The sequence below is a fragment of the Triturus cristatus genome, chromosome 5_2 (assembly GCF_964204655.1).
Source record: "Triturus cristatus chromosome 5_2, aTriCri1.1, whole genome shotgun sequence".
NCBI classification, from domain to species: Eukaryota; Metazoa; Chordata; class Amphibia; order Caudata; family Salamandridae; genus Triturus; species Triturus cristatus.
The window spans coordinates 414972295-414996345 of NC_140588.1; the positions used below are offsets into that span (position 1 = coordinate 414972295).

General features: G+C 48.6%; 1 protein-coding gene across 4 annotated transcripts in view; it reads right to left on the reverse strand.

Moving 5' to 3' along the window:
- The window catches only part of PPP4R1 (protein phosphatase 4 regulatory subunit 1), an 803115-nt gene that overhangs the window by 414330 nt on the left and 364734 nt on the right, over window positions 1-24051 (reverse strand). For all 4 annotated transcript variants that reach the window (XM_085607334.1, XM_085607333.1, XM_085607331.1 and 1 more), the window contains exon 9: window positions 22280-22438. In XM_085607334.1, the coding sequence (XP_085463460.1) occupies window positions 22280-22438 (159 nt within the window). The remainder of the gene's footprint in view (window positions 1-22279; window positions 22439-24051) is intronic.

Here is a 24051-nt window from a genome sequence, read left to right on the forward strand (position 1 = left end):
CACAGCTTTTCCCTTCTTTGCACCCACGTAGCCAACGAAAAGCTGGTCGTCCACTCGGAACCGTTTTGTGTGGTCCAAATAAAAGGAGCGCGCACGTTTTGGGTCCAGACGGTGGAGCCGCTCTTCCTCTTTGGAAGGATGCGGAAAGAAGGTGGGCAAGGTGACAGATTGCCCAAGATGAAAGGGGGTCACCACTTTCGGTAGAAAGGAAGGACGAGGCCGAAGGATAACCTTGTCCGGATGAACAGATGGAAAAGGAGGCTTGGACGATAGAGCCTGGAGCTCACTCACCCATCTAGCCGAGGTGATGGCTACCAGGAAAGCAGTCTAAGAGTTACAAGACGAAGAGGACAATTGTGAAGAGGCTCAAAGGGAGCGCACATCAGGAATGTCAAGACAAGATTCAAGTCCCACTGAGGCATTACGAAAGGGACAGGAGGGAACGTGTGAGTAATGCCTTTAAGAAAGCGTGACACTACAGGGGACTTGAAAAGAGAGGGCTGATCAGGAAGCCATAAGAAGGCAGAGATGGCAGCAAGATAACCTTTCAAGGTGCCCAGGGCAGAGCCCTGCTGGGCCAAAGAAAGAAGAGAAAGGAGAACCTCAGAAAGAAATTTGTTCCACCGGCAGGCGTATACCGTCTTTGTGGAGGGACGCCTGGCTGCCAGAATGATATCACAGACTTCAGGAGGCAAGTCAAATTGCATTAACTGCCGATGCTCAATCTCCACGCATGGAGGTGGAAGCTGGACAGGTTCGGGTGGAGGACCGTCCCCTGCTGCTGCGACAGAAGATCCTCCCGAAGGGGCAGACGTATCGGAGGATCGGTCAACATACTGAGTAGCTCTGGATACCAGTACCTTCATGCCCACTCCGGAGCCACCAAGATGACTTAGGCCCGGTCGCGCCCGATCTTCAGCACTCTGGGCAGAAGTAGTATAGGCGGAAAGGCGTACAACAGACCGCAACTCCACTCGCGACGAGAAGCGTCACCGAGCGAGTGCCGCCTTGGAAATTCCAACGCGCAGAACTGCTGACATTACGCGTTCTAGTCTGTGGCGAATAGATCTAACCAAGGCTCTCCCCACTGCTGAAAGAGACCTTGCGCCACCTCGGAGTTCAGACGCCATTCGTGATCCATCATGCACCGGCGGCTGAGTTCGTCCGCTCTGGCGTTCAAAGAGCCCGCCAGATGTTAAACCACCAGGGTGATGCCCTGATGTTCCAGCCATGTCCAGAGGCGCAGAGCCTCTTGACAAAGGGTCCACGACCCCACCCCGCCCTGTTTGTTGCAATACCACATGGCGGTGGTGTTGTCCGTGAACACCTGCACGACACTTCCCCGGACAGAGGGAAGGAAGGCTTTCAGTGCAAGTCGGATCGCTCTCAGCTCCAACAAGTTGATGTGGAGGCGAGACTCCACCGGAGACCAGAGGCCTCTGATCTCCGCCTCTCCCATATGGCCACCCCATCCCAGGGGGGGACGCATCCGTCACTACGACATGCTCCTGTAGGGGTAGGGAGAGGCTCTTGCCTGTGACCCAATCGCGATCCGTGAGCCACCACTGCAACTGCTGTGCAGTGCCCTCCGAGATCAAGACATGATCGGACAGGTTGCCGTGATGCTGGGCCCACTGAAACTTCAGGTCCCACTGCAGAGCCCGCATGCGCCGCCTGGCGTGATGCACTAGTAGGATGCAGGAGGCCATCAGCCCAAGACGCCGCAACACTAGCCTGACCGAAACCCAGGATAGAGGCCGAAAGATGGGAATCAGGGCCTGTATATCCCGGTCCCGCTGTTCCGGTGGATGAACCCGGAACTGCGCCGAATCGAGAACTGCTCCGATGAAAAGGAGATTCTGAGAGAGGCTCAGGTGTGACTTCGGCACGTTGATGGAAAACCCTAGCAAATGCAGGAGATCCGCCGTAGTCCGGAGGTGGGAGACGACTGCCTGGGGCGAGCCCGCCTTCAACAACCAGTCGTCGAGATAGGGGAAGACTGGAACCCCTGATCTGCGCAGATGAGCTGCGACCACCGCCATCACGTTCGTGAACACCCGAGGGGCACTGGGGTAAGGCCGAAGGGGAGCACGGTGAACTGAAAGTGCTCCTGACCCACCGTGAACCGCAGGTAACGCCGGTGGGCCGGCAGGACGGGGATGTGGAAATATGCGTCCTGCAAGTCCAACGCTACCATCCAGTCTCCAGGGTCGAGGGCAGCTAGAACCTGAGCCACAGTTAACATTTTGAACCGTTCCTTCCGGAGGAAGGCACTGACGTTCCGGAGGTCCAAGATAGGGCGTAGGCCCCCTTTGCCCTTCTTGGGAACCAGAAAGTAGTGGGAATAACAACCACGACCTACTTCTGGGCTCGGAACGCGCTCGACGGCCTCCTTGGCCAAGAGGGCCGAAACTTCCTCGTGTAGAAGATTCAAATGATCCCCCGAGATACGGTGGTGCTGCGGTGGCATGGCTGGAGGGGTCGTCTCGAAGGGGAGGGAGTAGCCCCTTCGGACGATTTGCAGCACCCACCTGTCCGAAGTAATGGTACACCAGTGGAGCAGGTGATGGCGAACCCGGCCTCCCACTGGCATGGAAGGGGCTTGAAAGCTCGAACTAGGAAGGCTTTGAGGCGGATGCTGCCGGTGTGGATGTGGACTGACCGCATCGTCCTCCAGTACCGCCTCGGCGGAAACCACGTCCGCGACCGCGTGCAGGCTGGTTCTGCGGCCGGTGGCTAGGCGGACGTGAGGAGGTGCCCCTTCCTTGGCCACGAAAGGAGCGAAAAGCGGAAGTTTGTGGCCGCGGGGCCGAGAGGCCCAAGGAAGTGGGCGTAGCCCGGGAGTCCTTGAAGCGAGCCAGCGCACTGTCCGCTTTCTCACCAAAAAGGCGAGCGCCATCAAAAGGCATGTCCATGAGGGTGCTCTGGACATCCCCTGAAAAGGACGTGGACCGCAGCCAGGCGTGACGGCGAAGCGCCACCGTGGTAGAGATCGCCCTACCCAGCGAGTCCGTAGTGTCGAGTCCACATCTGATTGCATGGCGCGCTGCATCTCTCCCATCAGCCAGAGCCGAGGAAAGCCGCGCCCGGGCCTCCTCCGGGCACAGTGGTAGCACGTCCTCCACCGCATCCCACAGAGAGTTGGAATAACGGTCCAAGAGACAGGCGGTGTTCAAAGACCGCAGGCCCAAACTGAGCGAGGAGAACAGCTTCTTACCAAACTGTTCCAGTCTCTTGGAATCCCGGTCCGGAGGAGCAGACGGGAAGGAGGATTGGGAGGCAGAGGCCTGGATAACCAGACTCTCGGGGGTGGGGTGTTGGGACAGAAAACTGGGGTCGCCCGGAGCAGGGCGGTGGCGCCTGGCAACGTTCCTATCCACAGGAGGGACTGTGGAGGGCTTGGACCAGGTGCCCTGCAGAACGTCAGTGAGGGCCTCATTGAATTGCAGCAGAGGCTCAGTGGAGCATGCGGCAGACTGAAGCACCTCAGTGAGGATGTTAGTCCTCACAGCCACGGCAGGCAGCTCAAGCCCAAGGGCTTCGGCCGCCTTGCGCAGCACCACAGAAAAAGCTGCACCCTCCTCCGAAGCCACAGTCGGAGGAGAGATGAATCAAGTGTCCGGTGAGGTATCCAATCCACTGGCCTCCCCCAGTTCATCTGCCCAATCCTGAGAAAGGTGCCCCTGAAGGGCCATAGGGTCGTCAGACCCCTCCCATTCGCCCCCGTCATCCGATTCCTGGTAAACAGGAGGAATGATCGGAGCCGGTCGATAGACAATATGTGTCTAGCGGCGTTGGATGCGGCGTCGGGCGGCGCTGCATCGGCGTCGGGACCGGACAGGGGCTGAACCGGGGATCGACGTCGACCGGAGCCGGCATCGGGGGTGGTATCTGTATCGGCGCCGGCGGAGGAGGCGTAACGAGGTCGACCGGCGTCGACGGGGGCCCAGGCTCGGGCCCCTCGGGGACCTGCGGCGTCGGGGCCGGAGTCTCCAACGGCGTCTGGTCCAGAGCCTCCAACGGCGCCGGGGCCGGAGCCGCCGGCACGCGAGGTCGCCCAGTCGAGTCCGCGGGGCCCAAAGGCGCGCCAGAGGGCGTCGACGGCGGGGCCAGGCTCCTCATGGCCGAGAGGAAGGCACTGACCTCCGCCGGCGACGCGTCAGTCCCAGGGACCGTCGGGTATGGGGACTTGCGTGGCGCCTGCTGCTCTTGCGGAGCCGCGGGGGTGGAGCCACCCGGACCCTCGGCCGAGTCGCGCAACCGGCGAGGGGAGTCCGAAGAGCGGTGTCGCCTCTTGGACTTCTTGGAGTGCTTCGACTTACCCGAAGACTTCGAGCCAGATGAGTGACGATGTCGAGTGCGGCTCCGCGACCGATCCTTGGACCTCCTCCTGGACCGGGATCGAGAGCAGCGCGGAGCCGAGTGGCGAAGCTCGAGAAGCTTGCGGGACCACTCCCGCCTAGCTTTCGAGGTCAGGGCCATACAATCTGAGCACGACGCCGCGTCGTGGTCGAGGTCCAAGCAGTACAGGCACCGGCATCAGTCTGTGACAGTCGTCGCAGGCCTTGAAACCAGGCATCCTACCCGCACCAGAGTCGAGAAGTGACCAAAAAGAGTCGAAAAAGTTAGTCAAAAATTGACTAAAGGGGTAGCTCTCCCGGATTGGCGCTTACTGGCGCGGAAAAAAGAAGAACAAGAACTGACGTCAGCGTGCGAGGGCGGCGTCTAAGTACTCCGACGCACAACGCCGACGACGGACGCGGAGCCGCAGACGACGCCTAGCGATGCGCAAAGGGTATTGCTGACGAAAAATCTTCCGGATCCAGTCTGACGCCTGGGGATATTCTAAGGTGAGGAATCTAACTAACGTGTTTCTTTCAGATACTGCTTCACGACTGCCGTGAAGCAGGAGAGCTAGTCCAGGTGGGCCGGCCAAAAAATCCAGAAGGAGACAACCTGGAAAGCTAATTTCCAATGGCAGGCGACCGTTTAGCATAAATGATGACGCCAGCCAATGGAAATGAGGGACGGGGCTTGAAGACCTCTTCTCAAAGTCCTCTCTCACAAAATGTCTCGCAGAGGCGGAGCAGCGCTTTGCGCTGCAATGCAAGCGAGACCTAAAAAGGACGGATCAGTAGGAAATGCCACTTGACAAGAAAGAAGGTGGTATATAGTAGTTGTACCGACAGCGCCTGAGGCTCACTGACATGGTGCACAGATGTCATAACAATGAGTAAAATAATCTTAATGGCTAGCATGTTGGGGGAGGAAATATGTAAGCCCTTTTAATAAGCATTGGCATAGCCAATAGGTCTCGCCTTTGGGACCTTATAGTGTTTAGTTATCCAGTACAATATCCTTGGTGCAACAACATCAAGTGTTGCATAGCTAAACTCTTATAAGGTCCCAAAGGCGAGACCTATTGGCTATGCCAATGCTTGTTGAAGCAGCTGCCAAATTTGGAACTGGGGAACCAAGTTCGAGTCTCGGCGTAGGCTCAGCATCCTGTGATTCTGGGCAAATCACAATCTCTCTGTGCCTAACAAAAATGAATGTTTTCTTTAGTAATGTAACTGGTGCTCATGTAAAGTACTCCAATACCTTCGTGTCGAGTTCGCACTATATAAAACTACACACAAAAAAAAGCAATACTCCTAGCTCCAGAATTCTGCTCTTAGGTAGTTCCGGCCTAGTTGTACATTAGTTGTAAATCAGTCGTTCTCCTCCATCATGTTACTCTTCACTGAGCGAGAGGAACCGTGGCAGGGCAGTTTTGTTTTCAGCAACTCCGCCAGCCCAGCCGCAATGCTAGGAGAAAGGTTCAGAGCAGTGTCCTACATAACGCCCCCTTGAGTCCTGGCAAATTAAGGGTGCACGAGGGAAGAGGAGGCTGGGCTCAATAAGCAAGCATGGATGAAGAAGGACAAGGAGTTTCAGGAGCTCCCAAGCCGGCGTATGATCGAGTGTTGGTTTGACGAACAACGCCGGCAAAGAACAGCAGAATAATTACCATTCCCAATAAGCAGTCTCCGTGCTGCCTTGGAGCCCCAGTTTTATTATACAGCTGCACAGGAATTCACTAACGCGTGCAGCCGAGGATCAGTAGAGTCTCCGCCGCCATCTTCCATGACTGCACACATATTTTGCAGGTTCACATACCGCTCATACCAGTACCAGCCAGGGACAAGCCCTGCCTGAAGAAGAGATTTCTGGAAGTTTAAAAATAAATAAATAAATAAAGGAATGCAGCATCCCGAGATTGGCACACGCGCGAGCACCAGGCCATATGTTTTGAATTATTGCGCCCGTGTCTGGGCACGTGTGGGTAACCGCAACAATAGGCCACGCTTGTGCGTGTGGCCTATTGCTTGCGGTTACCCGCATGTGCTGAACTTTTGAAAGCCCCTTACAATAGGTCTCGCAGAGCAGGGCATGCGCGCTGCTAGGCGAGACCTAAAAATGCATTACTGGTGACTTAAAGAGAGAGGGCTGATCAAGAAAATGTAGACAAGCCAAGGAGGCTGACAAATAACCCTTAACAGAGCCTTGCTGGCCAATGACAATACAAAGAAAAGTAGATCAGATATTTTCGATTGATGGAGTAGAATATCCTTGTATCAGGTCATAAACTGTGCCCAGTGGCCAGAATCGATCAACTCGGATCGGTGGCAAGTAACCGAGATGATACCAACCACCTCGTCAGGTAAGTCAAAAGCACTCAGGCTGGTTCAGGCTGATTCTCCAAGAAATGGAATTGTGGATTGTGGAGATTCAAATGAAGAGCGCTGCCTTGTTGTTAGGACAGCAGGCTCCCCTGAAGAGGTGCAGAGAGTACATACTCAGCAGCTCAGAATACCAAATTCCAGTCCAGTTGAGGGTAGGATTAGTCAAACTATTTCTCATCTGACTTTCCACAGAATTTGGGTAAGTAGCAGCAAAGGGAGGACCGCCTTGAACTAAAGGCGGAACACATCTCCCAAGGAACCTCAAGGTAGGTATCCCAGGGCACAAAAAGTGCAATACTAAGCATTCTCAGCAGAGCCAAAGAGATCTAGCCAAGGTAGGCCCTACTGGGCAAAGACATTTGGGGAAAAAAACAGATGAAGACACCACTTGTGGTCAGCCTATGATTGGTGAGCTGGTCTGTTCTGGCATTAAGAGAGTCTGCCAGGTAATTGACTGTCAGGGAATTCACTTGATGGTCAGCCACCTCCGGAGTCTCAGCACTTCTTGTTACAGAACAGGAGACCCTTGCACCGCCTTGCATGTTGTAGTATCATGTGGCATTTGTGCTGTCCATCAGGATCTGGACAGTCACATCTGGGAAAGATGGGAGGCCCTGCGGAGCAACCAAAGTACACGTACCTCCAAGAGATTGATGTGATGCCTCTACTTCATCGCAAACCACAGGCCTTGGATCGCCACTTTGCACAGGCAGCAGCTCCCAGCAAAGAGAAGATGCATCTATTGCTACGGTCAGCTCCTACAGGGGCAAGGAAATGGTCTCCAACAAGTCATGTTGGCCTCCTTCAGCCACTATTAAAGGGCCTGGACCTAGTCTACCAAGACACGGATAGTGCCTGAGAGGAATTGATAGTGCTGGGACCGCTAGAGGAGGAAGCTGCACTGCAAAGCCCAATGGACATGACGCGCTAGCAGAATGCATGAGGCCAGGAGACCAAAAAGTGTCAGAATTTTTCATACTGGAACACAGCAACTAGCCCAAAATATTGGGCTCTTATCCTTAATGTCTGAAGACACTCTGTGGGGGTGGTAAGACTTTCTATGCCATCATATTCACAACCATCCGTAAAAAAAAGAATTCGCTGCACCGGAAGAAGTTGGGATTTTAGCTCATAGATGGGGAACCCCAGTGAGGATAACAGAGAGACAGTCGTCCGCAGGCAGTCCTCGACTACTAGAGGTGAGCCAGTCTTCCACGTCCAGTCGCAGAGCTAAAGGAATAGGTAGAAACAATGAGATAATCACAGCCAATAAGCACCCGTTTCAAGCCGTTCTCTATTTATATCTTTGATGTTAAGCCTTTACTCACACAGGTGTGTAGAGCAATTATCGTTCTTAGTAAATTTGGTGAAGTGCCTAACTAGATATGGTTACCCCACAGGGTTGGCCTGACTGATCAAAAGTTGTTGGAAAGTCTACAAACACAGTAAAAAGAATTTGTGATTAAAAATGTTAAGATTGGTCTATCAGTGTTTGCAAAATCACAATATTGCCCATTACTGCGTTCTTTGGTCTAAACCCAGAATGTTCTCTAGGAATGATTACTTTACAATATGCCCAGTCCTGCAAGTGTTCGAATATACTTCTCGCAAAGATTTTTCCTGTCATATTGAGAAGGGTGATCTCTCTCTAATTACTTGGATTTTTGCAAAGACCTTATGAAGGGGAATTTCGATACTCCCTTTTTAGGTGTTTGGCCTATTTTGTAGCAGTATGTTAATAGTGGAAGTAGCAATTATCCTCCATGTATCTGGACTACCTTTCACAAACAGGCTAGATCAGAGCCCTTTGCTCCACAAGGTCCAGCTATTTTATATATCCCTCTATTTGCTTACTTGTCAGCTGAGAAATATCGTCCAAGTAATGGTTGTAACTCGAGAGCAGAAAAGAAGCAACATCACTTTGCAAGTACAAAAAGATTGCCAGGATGCATCTTGGCGATATAGTTTCCATATATGGGGTGAGATGGAAACATCAGTAGGAGGTTTCTTGACCCACAATGTGGGACTACAATTCTCTACAATTGTTTTGAGTTTTTGCTAAAATTACACTTGATGAAGATCATGCCAATTCCGATCCAATACCTTTCTTTTTGTGGGCAATTTGATGCTGCATACATTGTTTGAGTAAGTTTATTTCTGCAGATCATTTTGCATCTTTAGGGTCTCAAGGGTCTTACCTTTCTTTTATAATAATTTGCTTGTTAACTTTAACTTATTTGTTGACTCCAGTATCCACTTCTCGTATTCAGAGATTAAGTTACCGTCGGGGAACAGAAATAGGGCCAGAGTATGAATAATCCTCTTAGTAAAGAGGTTTATATTAGAGGTATTCCAATGCATGTGACCATGTTTTAATTATTTTTAGCTTGGCCACTGCTGACAACCCGAGACCAATTTGAGGTGTATTAAAGGTGACACAAAAACTCTCAAGGGGCAGGGGTGAAGCCCAAGGGCAGAATGGGCAACTGGTAGAGCTCTGACCCAACAAAACACATAGGAAATAACTGTGGGACAGCAGGACAAATTCAATGAAAGTACATGCCCTGCTAGTCCTAGGACACCATGCGATCTGGAGGATCTAGGAAAGAGAGGACCGGGCCAGGGTAAACTGCTTGACTGTATCCTACATAAAGGCTTTCAGGAACTGCACGTCCAAAAATCTGCCAGTCTTTCTTGGACCCCTAGAAGAAAAAGTTACTTACCTTCCGTAAGAATCTTACTGGTGATACTCTACCTGTAGATTTCTCACTTGTTGAATAATCCCAGGTACCAGACTGGATCCGGAAAATTTCAAAGCTCTATGGCAACTGCAGGCGGGCGCTGGCTTCATATCTACACCCTGACCTCAATGAAGTGATATAGTGCCAACCCCGATGCCACTATATCCGTTTTCATCCATTTATTTCAAGCTTTTGAGGCGAGCAGATGGAGAAACATCATCGATTAGAGTGCAGTGTCAAACTTCTAATTGGAACCTTAATAATCTAGCCCTGTTCTTACGTCCATCAGACAGGGAAATGGGTGGGATGAGTGAGGAATCTGCAGCAAGATGGTGTACACTAGATAGATTATTACTGCAAGCAAGTAACTTGTTCTGATACTTCTACCTGCAGATTCCTCACCTATCGAAGAGATTCCAGAGCACTGCCTTTCCTGGAGGAGGGCTGATGGATTGTTAAACAAGAAAAAATTGTAACAGACCTTGAAAAGTGCGCACCCATACACACCTCTGAGTCTCAGCAGTAATGTTTGCCGATCATGTGTAGAGTCAAACACGTTGCCGTCTTCCAGATTTCTGAAATTTTAACACCTCTTGCAAATACAGAAGACCGGATTTGGCTCTGGTCGATGGAGATCTAATTCCTTCAGGTGGCTCCGTTTTGGCAAGTATGGAGCACATTTAAATTTAAAGAATAATTCAGTGGGATAAAGTCTGTTTCTGTACCGCCTTTGCTTTTCTATTGCCACAATAATAGAGTTTGTAATCCAATCTGATGTCACTAGTATGGTCGAGATAAAAACTGACCACCCCCCCAATAGGTTTTAAGTGATGCAGCCACTCCTCCTTTTTGAGGGATTTAGCTGGGGAAAGAAGGATGGGAGGGTAAATTAAAAGCAATTAAATTGGCACAGGTAGAAGGGAGTAACACTTTTTGGAGGAAGGTTCTGCTCGGACATTCAGAGAACCCACTTAGTGATTAGCGGTTTACCAAATCCCTAGATGGTGACCAACACCACGCCCCCAACGCCTCTAGACTGAAGAGTTGAGATACTACTTACCCTTGCTTGTTAACGTATCACAATACAGTCAAATTGTCAGCCAAGATCTGGACAGACTGACTTTGAAGAAATGGGAGGCGCCAATCAAAAAGCCCACAGTTTTAGCAGGTTGAAACCACCTTCTCCTCCAGAGGCCAGAGATCCCTCCTCTCCAGGTCTTCCAGATGAGAACTCCACCCTTAAGTTTAGGCTTCTATTACTACCATGGCCTCTATTGGAGGGAGAATGAAGGGCATTCCTCACTCAATGTTCACCTAATTCCCCCCAACAGACCACACCTGCTACGACATCCCAGGAGACCGCAATCGCGTCCAACAGACCTTCCCTGTATTGGAACCACTGTCTGCGGAGGCACCACTGCAGACCCCCTATATGTCTAAGCACATGCGTGACCAGGAGAACAAAGAAAGGTAGTAAGCCAAGACTACGAGGATGTAAACTCTTGCACCTTCTATGGAAGATGGAACATTCTTCTGGATGTCGTGGATCCTCTGCGGAAGAGGAAGAATCCAAGAAAGGGTAGACTCCACAACTTCCTCTATAAACAGGAGACATTAGGAGGACTTCGTGTGAGATTTGGGTCTTTTTATTGAAAAGCTCAGTTTGAACAGGAGAGTGGCTGTTGAATGCAGATGGTGCGACACCATGTCTGGTGACTTGACCTTGGGCAACCAGTCGTCCAGGTAAGGGAAAATTGGAATACTCAACTGTCTGAGATGAGCCACAGCCACCTGTATCACCTTGGTGGAAGCTAGAGGTGCCTATGTCAAACTAAATTGGAGTACTGCAAATTGGTAATGGGTGAAACTCACCACAAAAATGCAGATACGTCCGGTGTGACTGATAAACTACATTTGTAAGCATGCATCCAGCAATTCGAGTGAAACTATCCAGTATTCCTCTTCCAATACAACAGGACCTTAGCTAGGGTCAGTATCTTTAACTTTTCATTCCTGAGGTAGAGGTTCAGGACCTTGAGGTCTAGGATCAGATGCAGATCACAATCCTTTAGAAGGAAATACTGTGAATAGCCTCATTGCCCAATTTTCTGCTCTGGCACTAATTCCACTTCTCCTTTCAGAAGGTGCACTGCCACTTCTTGCTGCAAAATGGAAAGATGGTCTTCTGACAGGAAGGGTGGTTGGGGAGGGACGGAAGGAGGAGGTTGGAGGAAGGGTAGGGTATGCCTTTTCCAATTCCCTGAAGGACCCACTGGGCTGAAGTAATTACCTTCCAGGCTGATAGAAAAGAAGATACCTGGCCTCCCGCAGGCTCCAGGTGCACTAGCAGAAGCAAAGAGGGCATGCTTTCCTTGTGGTATCGAGGAGTAAAAGGAGGAGGAGGCAGGATGGATGGAGCGATCCGCTGCTCTTACCTCTGACCCCGCGTCTGTATTGCCTAACCAGAGCATTGTGCGGCTGTTGTGCCTATGTCTAGGCGGACTGCTGTTATGTTATGTTATGTTAAATGAACTTCTAGAGCGCACGTACACCCAAAGGTTTCATGGCGCTATTGCAATATCGTACTAGATCGAGAGGTTACTGGTAGGCTTGAACGAATAAGAGAGTTTTGAGGAGGGATCTAAAGTGAGGATAGGATATTTCAAGTCTGAGTTCAGTAGGAAGGGAATTCCATGTGTGTGGTGCTAAGTAAGAGAAACTAAGCCCGCCGTGTTTTTTCCGGTTAAAGCGGGAGGGGGTGAGGAGGTTGGCCTGTGACGAGCGGAGAGCACGCTTGGGGAGGTAGCGAGTGATTAGAGAAGAAATGAAAACAGGCCCGCTACCAGTTAGGGCTTTAAAGATGGTACAGCCCAATTTGAACAAGCAGCGTTTGGCAACTGGGAGCCAATGGAGAAGTTTCAACAAGGGGCGGACGTGTTGAGTGCGAGATTGGTGAGTAATAAGACGTGCAGCCTGATTCTGGACTAACTGAAGACGGTGAAGTTGATAGATAGGAATGCCAACATAAAGAGAGTTGGCATAGTCAATCCGGGAGATGGCTAAGGCCATAAGTATCACAGTAAGGGCCTCGGTGGTAAAAAATCTAGCAATCTTCCGGATTCTACGCAGATGGAAAAAACAAGAGGAAGTAACTGCACCAATCTGGGGCTTCAAAGACAGATCATTACTGATCACTGAAAGCTGAACCCTCTAGAAAAACCTTGAAAGCAATTAAATTGTCTATAATCGTACGGAGGTGGAGAATGATGGCGGCCGAAATCGATTCAGAGCGGAGTATGTTTTTTGGCAAATAGGAGGGTGACATAAAAAGGTAGGTCCACAAGGGGGGTCTGGACATCTCTAGAAAACCCTAACGTGCAAAGCAAGTGTGACGATAGACAGCTACTTGGAACCCCATAGAGCAGCCCCCTGAATCCGCATTGTCGAGACTGGACTTCATAATGTAGCGTGAAACATTCGACTGCAGCTGCCGGAGGTGTGGTTCCAAACAGCGCTGGAGCAAGAGGCATCAACATCCATGCCATTCAGTCCCATGATGTCTGAAGGTGCACCTGAGTGGGCAATCGCCTATGCAATGATACTGCTGCTTGATAAAACCACTGCACCGGAAAATCCAGGTAGCTGTTATCAGCACCAGTGGCTCAATGGCCAGCTCCGGTCGCGGCAGGGGTGGGAGGGAGCAAGTTGGTGGGCAGGAGCCAGGTAGCAGTTCTAATGTCTCCACCACTAACTCCAGACCAATTATGAAGATCTTGTAGTAGTCAGAGGGTACCTTGGTGACTTTTGAAAGGATTCCTGTGTTGATGTTTCTTCCTTTTACTGGAGAAATGGGAGGAAGGTGACCTTGAGCGGGCCCAAGTGCGACATCTGCCTCTTTATCGAGGGCTCGAGCAATTAATAGTTTGGCCTCCCATTCCTTAAACATCTTAGTGCTCATGCTGAGGCAAAACTCGCAAGATTTGGAGTAATAGCCCGATCCCAAACACCAAAGACCGATAGAGTAGGGGTCGGCGATTTGACATCTGACCCTCACATACCCTGCAAAGCTTGAAGCCGGATGCTCCAGGGGAATCCTAGAAATGCTACATTTAATACATTTTTTTGTAAGAAGAGTTTTTACACATGGGGAAAAAGGGAACAGACACTGCTGAGCAGGAGTGGGCCCTATATGGTTTCAATTATACTGTCCAACGTCAATTCTGGGTCGACACGAAGCTAGCACACCCTACTGACATCATAGAGCTTTGAAGTTTTCCAGATTCAGTCCAACACCTCAGATTATTCAATAGATGAGGAATCTGCAGGTAGAAGTATCCATCAAAACCACTGAGATGAGCACCACTTGCCTCTCTCCATTTTGGGGACTATCTGCCCCTGTGGGAAATAGAGACAATCTCTTTGGCAGTAACAGAAGGATGTTCTGCAGAAGTTTAAGTAAAAAAACACAGGAGAGGGTATTGACAGAAAAGTAAGGGCAAATCATGTTGAACAACTGTAAAGGACCCACTTGTCTGAAGTAACTGCACACCAGCCAGGCAGACAAAAACATGTTCTGCCCCTGCCAGCTTTGGAGGGAAAATCAGAGCAGTTTGGTGCCAGTTTTGGCAGGTAAAGTACAGGAGGAATGACCTTGCTGCTAGCACCACATCTAGAGCAACAAAAGGGTTGAGGAGGCAACCCAGACAATGGAAGTAACCTCTCAACTCATAGAATTGCTGGTGGAAATGAGGAGCCGGAGGTAGTAAGCCTTAAGAGCGGACCTCAGTGAGGCGGCTGTTCAACTGCACCTATGCTGAATCTGCCATGCCCCCAGTCTGGAACCATCAAACAGCATGGTCATGTCTCTGGAAAAGCTTGTTAAGCACATCTAGGAATGATGACAAATCACTGCACTGGTGCCCATAGCAAGTCAAACAAACTCTGATGCCCAGACCAGCCAGCAAAATATACTTAGCTGAGCTCTGTGTACTGTCCAAGAAAAGGTATTTTGGCAAAGGTATAGGCACAATCTATCCAGAGGGCATGGCTACATCTCCCCAAAAAGAAAACAAGCATTTGGAGATTTCAACACCAAACTGGCAGAAGAGAACCCACCTCTTTCCAAGATTGTCAATGGACTTAGATTTTCTATCAGGTCGGGAAACAAGTAAGGAATTTGGGGTCATCTTGCTGATCAAAGCTACAAGGGTCTCCAATGCAGGGCGCTGCATCAAAAAAAGGCCTGATCTCCCAAAACAGGCCAAGGTGACCTAGCAAATGACTATGGTGGTGCTGAGGACGGGTTTGCTAAGAATGAAATCATAGGCTCAGTCAGGGCCTCATTTAAAGGCAGCAACGGTTCATAAGCTGAAAGGCCAGGCTGCACAGTGTTGGCAAGCAAATTGGGCTAGTTCCATTAGTAAACAATTACAACTCTACAGCACCTCTGCGGCTCTACTATCACTGAGAAAGAGGCACACTCTCCAGCAGGAGGAATGGAAGGTGAGTCCAATTCAGGGTCCGGGCAGCATAAAGGCCACTGTCTAAATACAAACCAGCATCAGTGAAGTGAGGGAGCAAACTCTAGGCCTCCTCATCATCATGCTGAATATTGTGTATATCACCAACATTAGAACCAAAGATAGCCTAAAGCCATCTGCAATACTGGCCACAAGGCAGGAACAATGTAGGGGAATCTTCTCATATTAAGAGGACAGCAAAGAACTTGAGTGGTCTTAGGGAAGAGGAAGTGGACTGACACGTGCAATCAGCTAAATGGAGGCTGAACTTGCTCAGTTGATGCCAGGGCAGGTCCTGCCATCAGACGTCAGGAAATAAGGGGTCCGAATTCGCTCCAGGGATCCCCAGAACAATCTGGAACAGCTGAAGCATTTTCTCTTTGCAAGCCTCTACCTGCTGCAGGGTCTAAAACAGCTCAGGATACTCACTGCATCAAATCCAGCTATGGAGTAAGGTGACTGGCAAGAATTGGGTCTTTGAAAGGCTAACTGCGCAATCTCTTTGGAACAGGAGCGACGGAGAGAACCCCACCTGAACTTCTTGTGTGTGTGCACAGAGACTGGTCTTCTGAATTGGTCCTGGACTTGCCAAAGGACAGAGATCTGGTACGTAACAAGAACTGTGAAAAGGTGCAGCCAAAGATGTGTACTGTGACTACCTTGTTTTTTTGTGTTCTTGGAGAAAAATGTTTTGAAGGTTGGTAAAGCATCAATAAAAGTTTGGAAGCGGCATTCGAGGTCCACGTCGAAGGGCCCAGAAACAAAGTAACACGTGTCCGAGCGCAGCCCTGGCGTCTACATGGCTCTACGCCATCACTTCAGAAGGTTGAGCAAGGTTGCTGTAGAGTCCAATGATACCATCTGTCAGCGTGTGGAAGTAATTGCTGAAAATCTTTCCAGATCCAGTCTGGGGCTTTGGGGAATTCAAACGGTAAGGAATCTGCAGTTAGACAGTGTATTCCTAAGAAATACAGTATCAAAGCTAGGTTATATAACACAACTTGTAAGAGAAGGTAAACATCTCAAACAGAGCGCACATTTCATGTTTAACATAACCGTTTCAACAATAGAACGCACCCTATTAAGACAAAAGAGAATTCACTCATTTGGAGTAGGTATATAAAAGGATAAAATCTTAACATAAAAACAATAGACTATCCCAGGGCATTTCAGCAGCAAACAATGTCCCTGAAGAGATCTTCAGAACTGTCAGTTTGCCAACCCCCAGAGCACCAAACGTACTGTTGCTCCTTCCCCTACTCTCTCTGATATCCTGTCTACATTTAAGGATACAATTAATTCTATCTATATTTTCTTAAACGCAAGTGGCTTTCCCAGCTTAGGTACCCAGCTGCCAAGTGATCCAAACACTCCTGCTGGTGCTACAAATGTGCTATCAGACTCCCAGCTCCTGTCAGCACCACTCAACTGATTTAAGGAGCTAAATATGGCTAACCTAATGATCCTTTGTCCTTTCATAACACTTCAAGTGGTGGCTACTACTGTAATACCATTCTTTTGCCCCCTAGGAAAGGCTTCAAACATCTCAGTCTTTGTTCCTTATAACTAGCGCAATCCCTCCAATTAAAAATAAATATCTTTCCCGGGACCACCTGCCTCAAGTCACTATTCTCTTTGTTACGATTATCTGCTAAGACAGTAGAAAAAGAAGCTAACACTGAAATATCTTCATTCATCTCAGTCCCACTTTATTGCTTGATGCTGGACCAGCCCGACTGTGTCCATTCAATGGAGTTAAGGTTGTGCTGGTGGCTGTCCGCATGAACGTTGCGTGATGTTGGCCTGGGAGATGGCTCACCCTCCTTGATCCCTCTGTGGTATCTGATATGGTCTCATGAGACCCTGGTGGAGAGGCTGTATGGGATGGGGCTCAGTGCATGAGGGCTTATATGGATCACTACATTTAAAACATGAAGGAGCAAGAAGACGATAATGTCACCGCCTGACTGCTTCCCAAACAATCTTGCATTGAGGAATCCTCCCAGTTCTCAAATCCAGCCCTCTTCTGTTTCATTTGTATGAGTCTCCATGAGCTAGACTCATCTGTTCTTTCATTCTGTCCTGCGTGTGCTATGATGGGGTCACCCAGCTCATTTTGAGTTAGACGGAATATTGAGACAGCACACAGCAACTTTAACACGTTTTGTAGCAGTTGCCAAATGGATGAGCTAGAATGATCTTAAATCTAAAATAAAGGTGATGGTGCTGAGAGGTACTTGTTCTAATTCTAGGTCCCTATCCATCAATGCTATATGTTTAAGAGTCTTTGCATATGTTTCAAGGCACTTCACAACATAGGCCTTTATTTAGCCAAAAGCTTATTAACTGGTATAAGCCAGCATGTTCACTGGGCTATGATGCCTTCCGAGTGTTGCCAAGTTCAGGAAGTCTCATCAAGGTGGTTGTGCCTTCTTTTTGCAGATGGCCACTCTTTGAAGCCATTTGAAAATTAAGTTTGTTCAACAACCAACTAATACCTTCTGCAGGAGAAACCTAAGGAACTGTGAGTGAGTTTAAGTTGGGCCCACTGGCACGGTCAGTTCATTTCCTCTTTGTATTTGATTGCATTCACCACCTCAGCTTGGGGATCTTTGTGTGCAGGCCACTATTGACCATGCTAATCCCCCATCATATTCCTGTAAGCCTTCCCACTTGGACCAGATTTGATGGGGAGGGCCTTCGCTCATTTGGGTGGTCAGTGAATGGGCTGTATAGCTACCCTAGGGGCCATGCAAAGAAGATTTCCCATCCAGCATAGCAAGGTGTTGGATTGCCGCAGCTGGAATTTTTTTCCCCAAAGTTGAGGAGGGTCACAATTGGTTCATTCTCTCAGCACTGGTCAGACCACAACACCAAGCAGTCTGCACAGACAGGTTACAGACCGGCAAAACCAGGTGACCGGTGGTGGGCACACCTGGTTTGGTATGGCTCAGTACCGAAGGATGAGACATTGCACCAAGAGCCGAATATCAGGCCAGGCAATGTACTTTAAACCCTGCCCATCTAACCAGATTAGCATGACCTTGGGCTGCAGGACCTATTCCCCATAATAATGAAGACTGGGGCCTGAAATTTAAAAGAGCACATTAAGCCCAGTTGTAATGGATACTTCTAACCTAAAATTTCTCACATTGTTTATACAGCCAGGCGCTAGACTATTCTGAGAATTTTTTTTCCTGTATTTTACAATCGCACCAGTAGGTGGCAACGTGTGGTTCCACATCGACTGTCATATTGGAAGTAATGCCGGAGCCGCATAACCCCTGCCCACGGACTTCAGTTCCTTTCTTTCCGCACTTTTGTACCTAAATTCAGAGTTCGCTTCCTCAAATTTACAGATTGTCGACAGGATTTTTGTGTCTAAATTTCCTCAGTGTGCAAGTGACATGTCCCCTCTAAAAACTACAGGATTTAAACCCTACAGGTACATTAAACAGATGTCAGTTAGAGACCCGCACCAGGTTTGTCTCTGGTGCATGGGTCTGCCACATTATTTCAAGTCTTGCAGTGACTTTGCAAGGAAGAATCCGAAGGTGAACGGGACCACAAAGCCAAACTTTACATTGCTGAGTGCTGTCTCAAGGCACATAAGGGCAAGTCTCGGTCTAATCTGAGGACCCAGAGCCTGTCTCGCTCTCGAGGGCGTTCTCAGGAAAAGTCCATCTCACATTCATTCATAGCTATCAGTTAAGCCTAAAAAAAAAAATACAAGAAGTTTGGCATAACTCTCTATCATCCTGCTGTTCTCGTCAGGAGAAGTTGTGTGGACATCAGGGTGCCTCTTGATCTTGTTCCTGGTATCCTACCCAGAAGACGACACCACAACTTATCCTGCTATAATACAAATTCTGGGCCCATCGGCGACACTACAAGAAATGAGAAGGCCATGTTGGGTCTCTCTAGCACCCTTTGGACTCCCTCTAGTGTACCAAGCTGCCCAGCCTCTCACACTGCTGCTGTAACAAAGGTTCAGAGAGCCAGCGGACTGACATACTCAACACCTCCCACCCCAACACCGTAGCCAACTTAGAACAGGCTGTCAAGACATTCTCTGCCTGGATCACCGAATGAGCTCACAGTCAGCCCAATCAAGCCCACCAAACTCGAGAGATCCTCCAAACAGGGCAGTTGGTACACCAGAGAACTGAGAAGCACAAAACGCAACTGCAAGCGACTGGAAATGCAATGGCGAACTAGTAAGGAACCCACCAACCGAGCCACATTCATGAGATCCCTCAACCAATACCACCAACTCCTGAAAGAGACAAAATGAAGCACCCTTACCAACCGCATGAAAGACATTTCCAACCACAGCAAAGAACCTTGCAACATCGTCAGAGTTCTCCAACCACTTAGCCACCAAAATCATCATCTCTCCTTCCCAGGAACTCTGTGACACCCTAATGAACTTCTTCCACGACAAGACATCCACCATCTATAAAAACTTTTAACCCCAACCCACCACCGTGGACATCCTCAGCCTCCTCGCTCCCACAGATGCAAACTCCGCCCTCCTGCTCACCACATGGGACAAGCTTACCACTTAAAACACAACAGCTGTCATGAACTCCGTCCACTGCGGAGCACCCATGGACCCTTTTGTCCCCACCACATCTTCAAACTAGGGAGAATCAGCAACGAGCTAACCGCTATCTTGAACACATCCATCACCACACCCATCTACCCTGAAGAATAGAAACATCCAGAGATCAAATCCCTTCTCAAGAAACCGTCCACCAACCCCAGCAAACTAAGCACACCTATCCTCTCTGCTTCCTTTTTCCACCAAAGTCCTCGAAAAACCATCAACTGCCACTCATGGAACACCTGGGGAACAGCAATCTTCTGGACACCTCCAAATCTGGATTCCGTACCAACCACAGCACCGAAACTGCCCTGACTGCTGCCACAGACGACATCAGAAACCTGCTTGACCGGTGAGAAATGGCAGCCCTAATTCTCCTCTACCTCTCAGCTGCTTTCAACACCGTATCCCACCACACACTCAGCGAAAGACTTTACCACACTGGAATCCAAGGAGATGCCCTCAAATGGATTGCCTCTTTCCACAATGGAAGAACCCAGAGAATCTGCCTACCACCTTTCACTACAGAACCTAAGATCATCATCTGCAGCTTCCCTCAAGGCTCGTCCCTCAGCCCTTCATTGTTCAACACCTACAAGACCCCCTTGGTCCAAATCATCAGCACGCATGGACAGACTAAGTATCATATCCTACGCCGACGAGACTCAGCTCATTCTCTCACTATCAGAAGACCCATCCACCACAATATCCAACTTCCGTAGGTGCATGACCAGTGTCGCCAACTGGATGAAAGACAACTGCTTAAAACTCAACATAGACAAAATGGAATTGCTCATTTGGGAACACCTCCCCGTGGAGTGACGCCTGGTGGCCTTGTGAACTAGGACCTCATCCACTCTGACAGACCATGTCCACAACCTTGGCATCATCCTTGACAGCAAGCTCACCATGAAAAACCAGACTGATGCAGTCTTCTCCACCTGTTCCTTCACTCTTCGCATACTTCATAACATCTTCAAATGACTCCCCATCAACACCAGACGAACCGCCACTCAAGCCCTAGTCACCATCCGTATGGACTACAGCAACGCACACTACGTAGGAATCAATTTACAGCGCCTGAAAGGGACTACAAACCCTACAGAACTCAACGGCCTGACTCATCCTCGATCTCCCAAAGCCAACCCACATCACCCCCCACCTCAAGAAGCTCCACTGGCTTCCAATCAAGAAGAGATGCAAAGTCAAGATGCTGAGCCACACCTACAAAGCCCTACACAACCAAGAACCATCATACATAAACCACTGCCTAAACTTCCACCAGCCCTCCAGATACCTGCACTCTACCAGGCTCACACTCCCCGCAACTGCCCAAGCATCAGTGAAAGACAGTCCTTCTACTACCTGGCTGCGAAGTCATGGAAGAACCTCTCCCTTCATCTACGGACCGCTTCCTCTCTGAAGGAAGGCACTCAAGACCTGGCTGTTCAATGGAACCATCCCTAAGCAGCAAGTTCTCATCGCCTGGACACATTCAGGTGTTCTTGCCGTGCTTTACATGTCCAGTTTGTTTGACTCTAAGTAAAGCTCTTGTTTCATGTCAAGTTTGGTGCAATTCCAATAAGAAGTTTTTGCTGCAGAATTCTAAAAATTCATGTAACATCTAAAATAGAAAACTCTCTTTCAGAAATACCCACCCCTTTTGTGATTTTCTCTCATTCTTGAAAGTACTGTTTGCCAAATTATATGCCAAATGAATATGTAATAAGACAGCCTAAAATTTCCATAAACCTGTCAAAGTCTACTGACCGATTTTTAAAAATGTTGTTAAGTACATGGTGTTTTTCCAATCTCTTTGGGATGTATCCTGATTTCCCTACTGGTGATTTGTGTTCACCCTGCTATTGCGTAACCTCACAATTTCTTTTTCAATCTGCCTGTGCATTTCTGTAAGGTACAACCTGCTCGGATTCAAAATCTGAGGCTTTGAAGGTTGATAGCCAATATAGCCCTATCTATTAAGTTTTTTTTTGTTTTAACTTCTGAATTAATGTTTAGCTAATCAAAGGAATCACAAACAGTAGATATAGAGCCCTTTTAGCTATGCTAGAGACAATGGTTTCCATTTGTACTTTGGAATGAGAAATAACTTGGGATCAAGCTCTCAAATTTTGCTCTCTTGAAATACTAAATCATTTGCCAAAATCACACATGTAATACTGGGGAACGTTTCATGCAGATTTATAAAACAGAGTAATAGTGAATGGAAGTCCAAAAAAACTTGCCTTAAGAGGAAAATTATATTGAACTATAAAATCCTTAACTCTACAATACATATGCATGCGCTATCAAACAGTTATTTAAAAAATACTACTTCTTTGCACCTAGACTGCGGAAACACACTTGAGTTATAAACAAGAATATTTTAGTGATGTATACGTCTTTTCAGGCATAGCAGTCTTAGCAATACTGGTCAGGTTTAAAATCAAATTCCTGAATGACCAATTCAAAAGATTAATCGAGAATGATAAATAGAATTATAGCCGAGAGCAGATTAAAAAAGTAAAACAAACCATTCTGTGAATGGCCATCCTTTCAAAGCAAGGATCCTACAGTCCATATCATGGAGAACACCTTTTTAACTGTGCATGTTTGATGCAAGAACAAGCGTGACTTTTCACAATGTTAATAACAATACACACATCAAAGCGACCACTGCACTCTTACCCATCTTGAAGGGTCACTTATCAAATTAATAAAAAGCGTGGATAATTTTGTCCGACGGAGTTCCTGGGACGTTGCACATGAGACAGCCATGAAGCATTCAGCACAAGCTTTCCTTACTCCCCAGACATTATCCGAACAAAGCTGGAAAAACCTTGGGAGCTGTGTGGAAACATGGAAAAATGGGGTGATATCTGCCATAATCACAAAAGGACATGGGTGTTAGTACAGTGTGTTTGTGTGTCCTTCTCTAAGGTCATACTCCTAATTGCTATATCTAAAGCCACACACCAAGGCAAGCCACATGCCAAGCAATGTTTACTGTTATCAACATAAACATGCATAACTCTAGAACAATGACTCATAAAAATTGTATTGTAATAATTTCCAATATACTGCTATGATTTCACAGTCTATACCAGTACTACCTGTTTTTGTGAAGTTAACTAACCAAGTTGAGATTAATCAGTGAGTGATCACACACTTATTATTCTTGTGAATTTAAATTTGCTATTAATTATGTATTCATCTTGTTTTTTAAAGGAATTCTAAGGTAAATCTCAGAACTCACGTCTTCCTCCTCTTTATTTAATGGAGAGAATGCCGCCCTGTAACCCCTCTATCCCTTTATGCACAACCATTACTTTTAATATTTAATTGCAGCCTTCTCTTTTTTCCCCATCAAGGGAAAGATTGCTCTGTAACCTTCCATTCCCTTAACCTATCCATTTCCAATTGTATTTGAAAGTAAATTTTTCCCTTAAGATATACCTTTGCCTTCGTATTAACTCCTACCGGCTTTTACTTACCTGCAAAATTCCATATCTAGCATTATTTTTGATGTCCAGATTTAGGTATCCACAGGCATGCCACCCTTTAAATCGTCTATTACACGGTTAAAATGAACCACATTAGTGCAATGGATGTGACCTCTTAGTTATGAACTAAAGATTTCTTCGATTCCACACACTTAAATGGGAAAATAGTTAATTGAGATGATCATAGTTTCAATAAGACCCGGTAGCACAAATGGAGTGAATGTAATCATTTTAAAAATAATACTATCGATGGCCGCCACTTAAGCATCGACCCAGGGCTGCCTACCGCTGTCACATGAGCGGGGCAGAAGAGGACCAGTCGCAGTGGGTGTTTTTGGGGCACGGACTGGACCCTGGGAATGGTACGGCCGAACCCGATAGTCGCAGCCGGAATCGCGACTCGCGAGGCCAGGCGCTGCAGACACCGCGCCACCCCACGGAGAAGCCTTAGACGAGAGCGGAGCAAGTGGGGCTGGCTGTGGCAGACTGCCCTTTATCCCCCTCGCGGCTCGAGGTGGCACATAGCAGGGGAGAACCCCGTCTGAGACGCATCGACAGTGTGGCCCAGAGCAGACGGGCCCGCCATCTTGCCGCGGGGGCAGGAGGAGCAGGACTAGGCAGCCGGGTCTGTGGGCGGGTGCCGGGGACTCTTGGCCCCCACGAAGAGGCAAGCACAGAACCACCCCAGCGGCTGCCACACAGGAGACTTGGGGGCCACGAGGAGGCTCCCCACGCGGCCCCATTCTGCCAGCGCAGCCGGAGTAGGGGGCGGAGAGCGCTCCTGGAGGCGGGGAACACAGGCCTTCACATCGTGCCCGGACAACGTCACTCCTCGGCAGCAGCCCCCGAGGAAACCTATCCTGCAACCGACGCTGGTGTCTGGTAGGCAAGCGCCTCATTTTGGAACGCACTGGTGGTTGGGACCTGGGGTCAGAGCACAGCCGCCGTTAGAGGCGA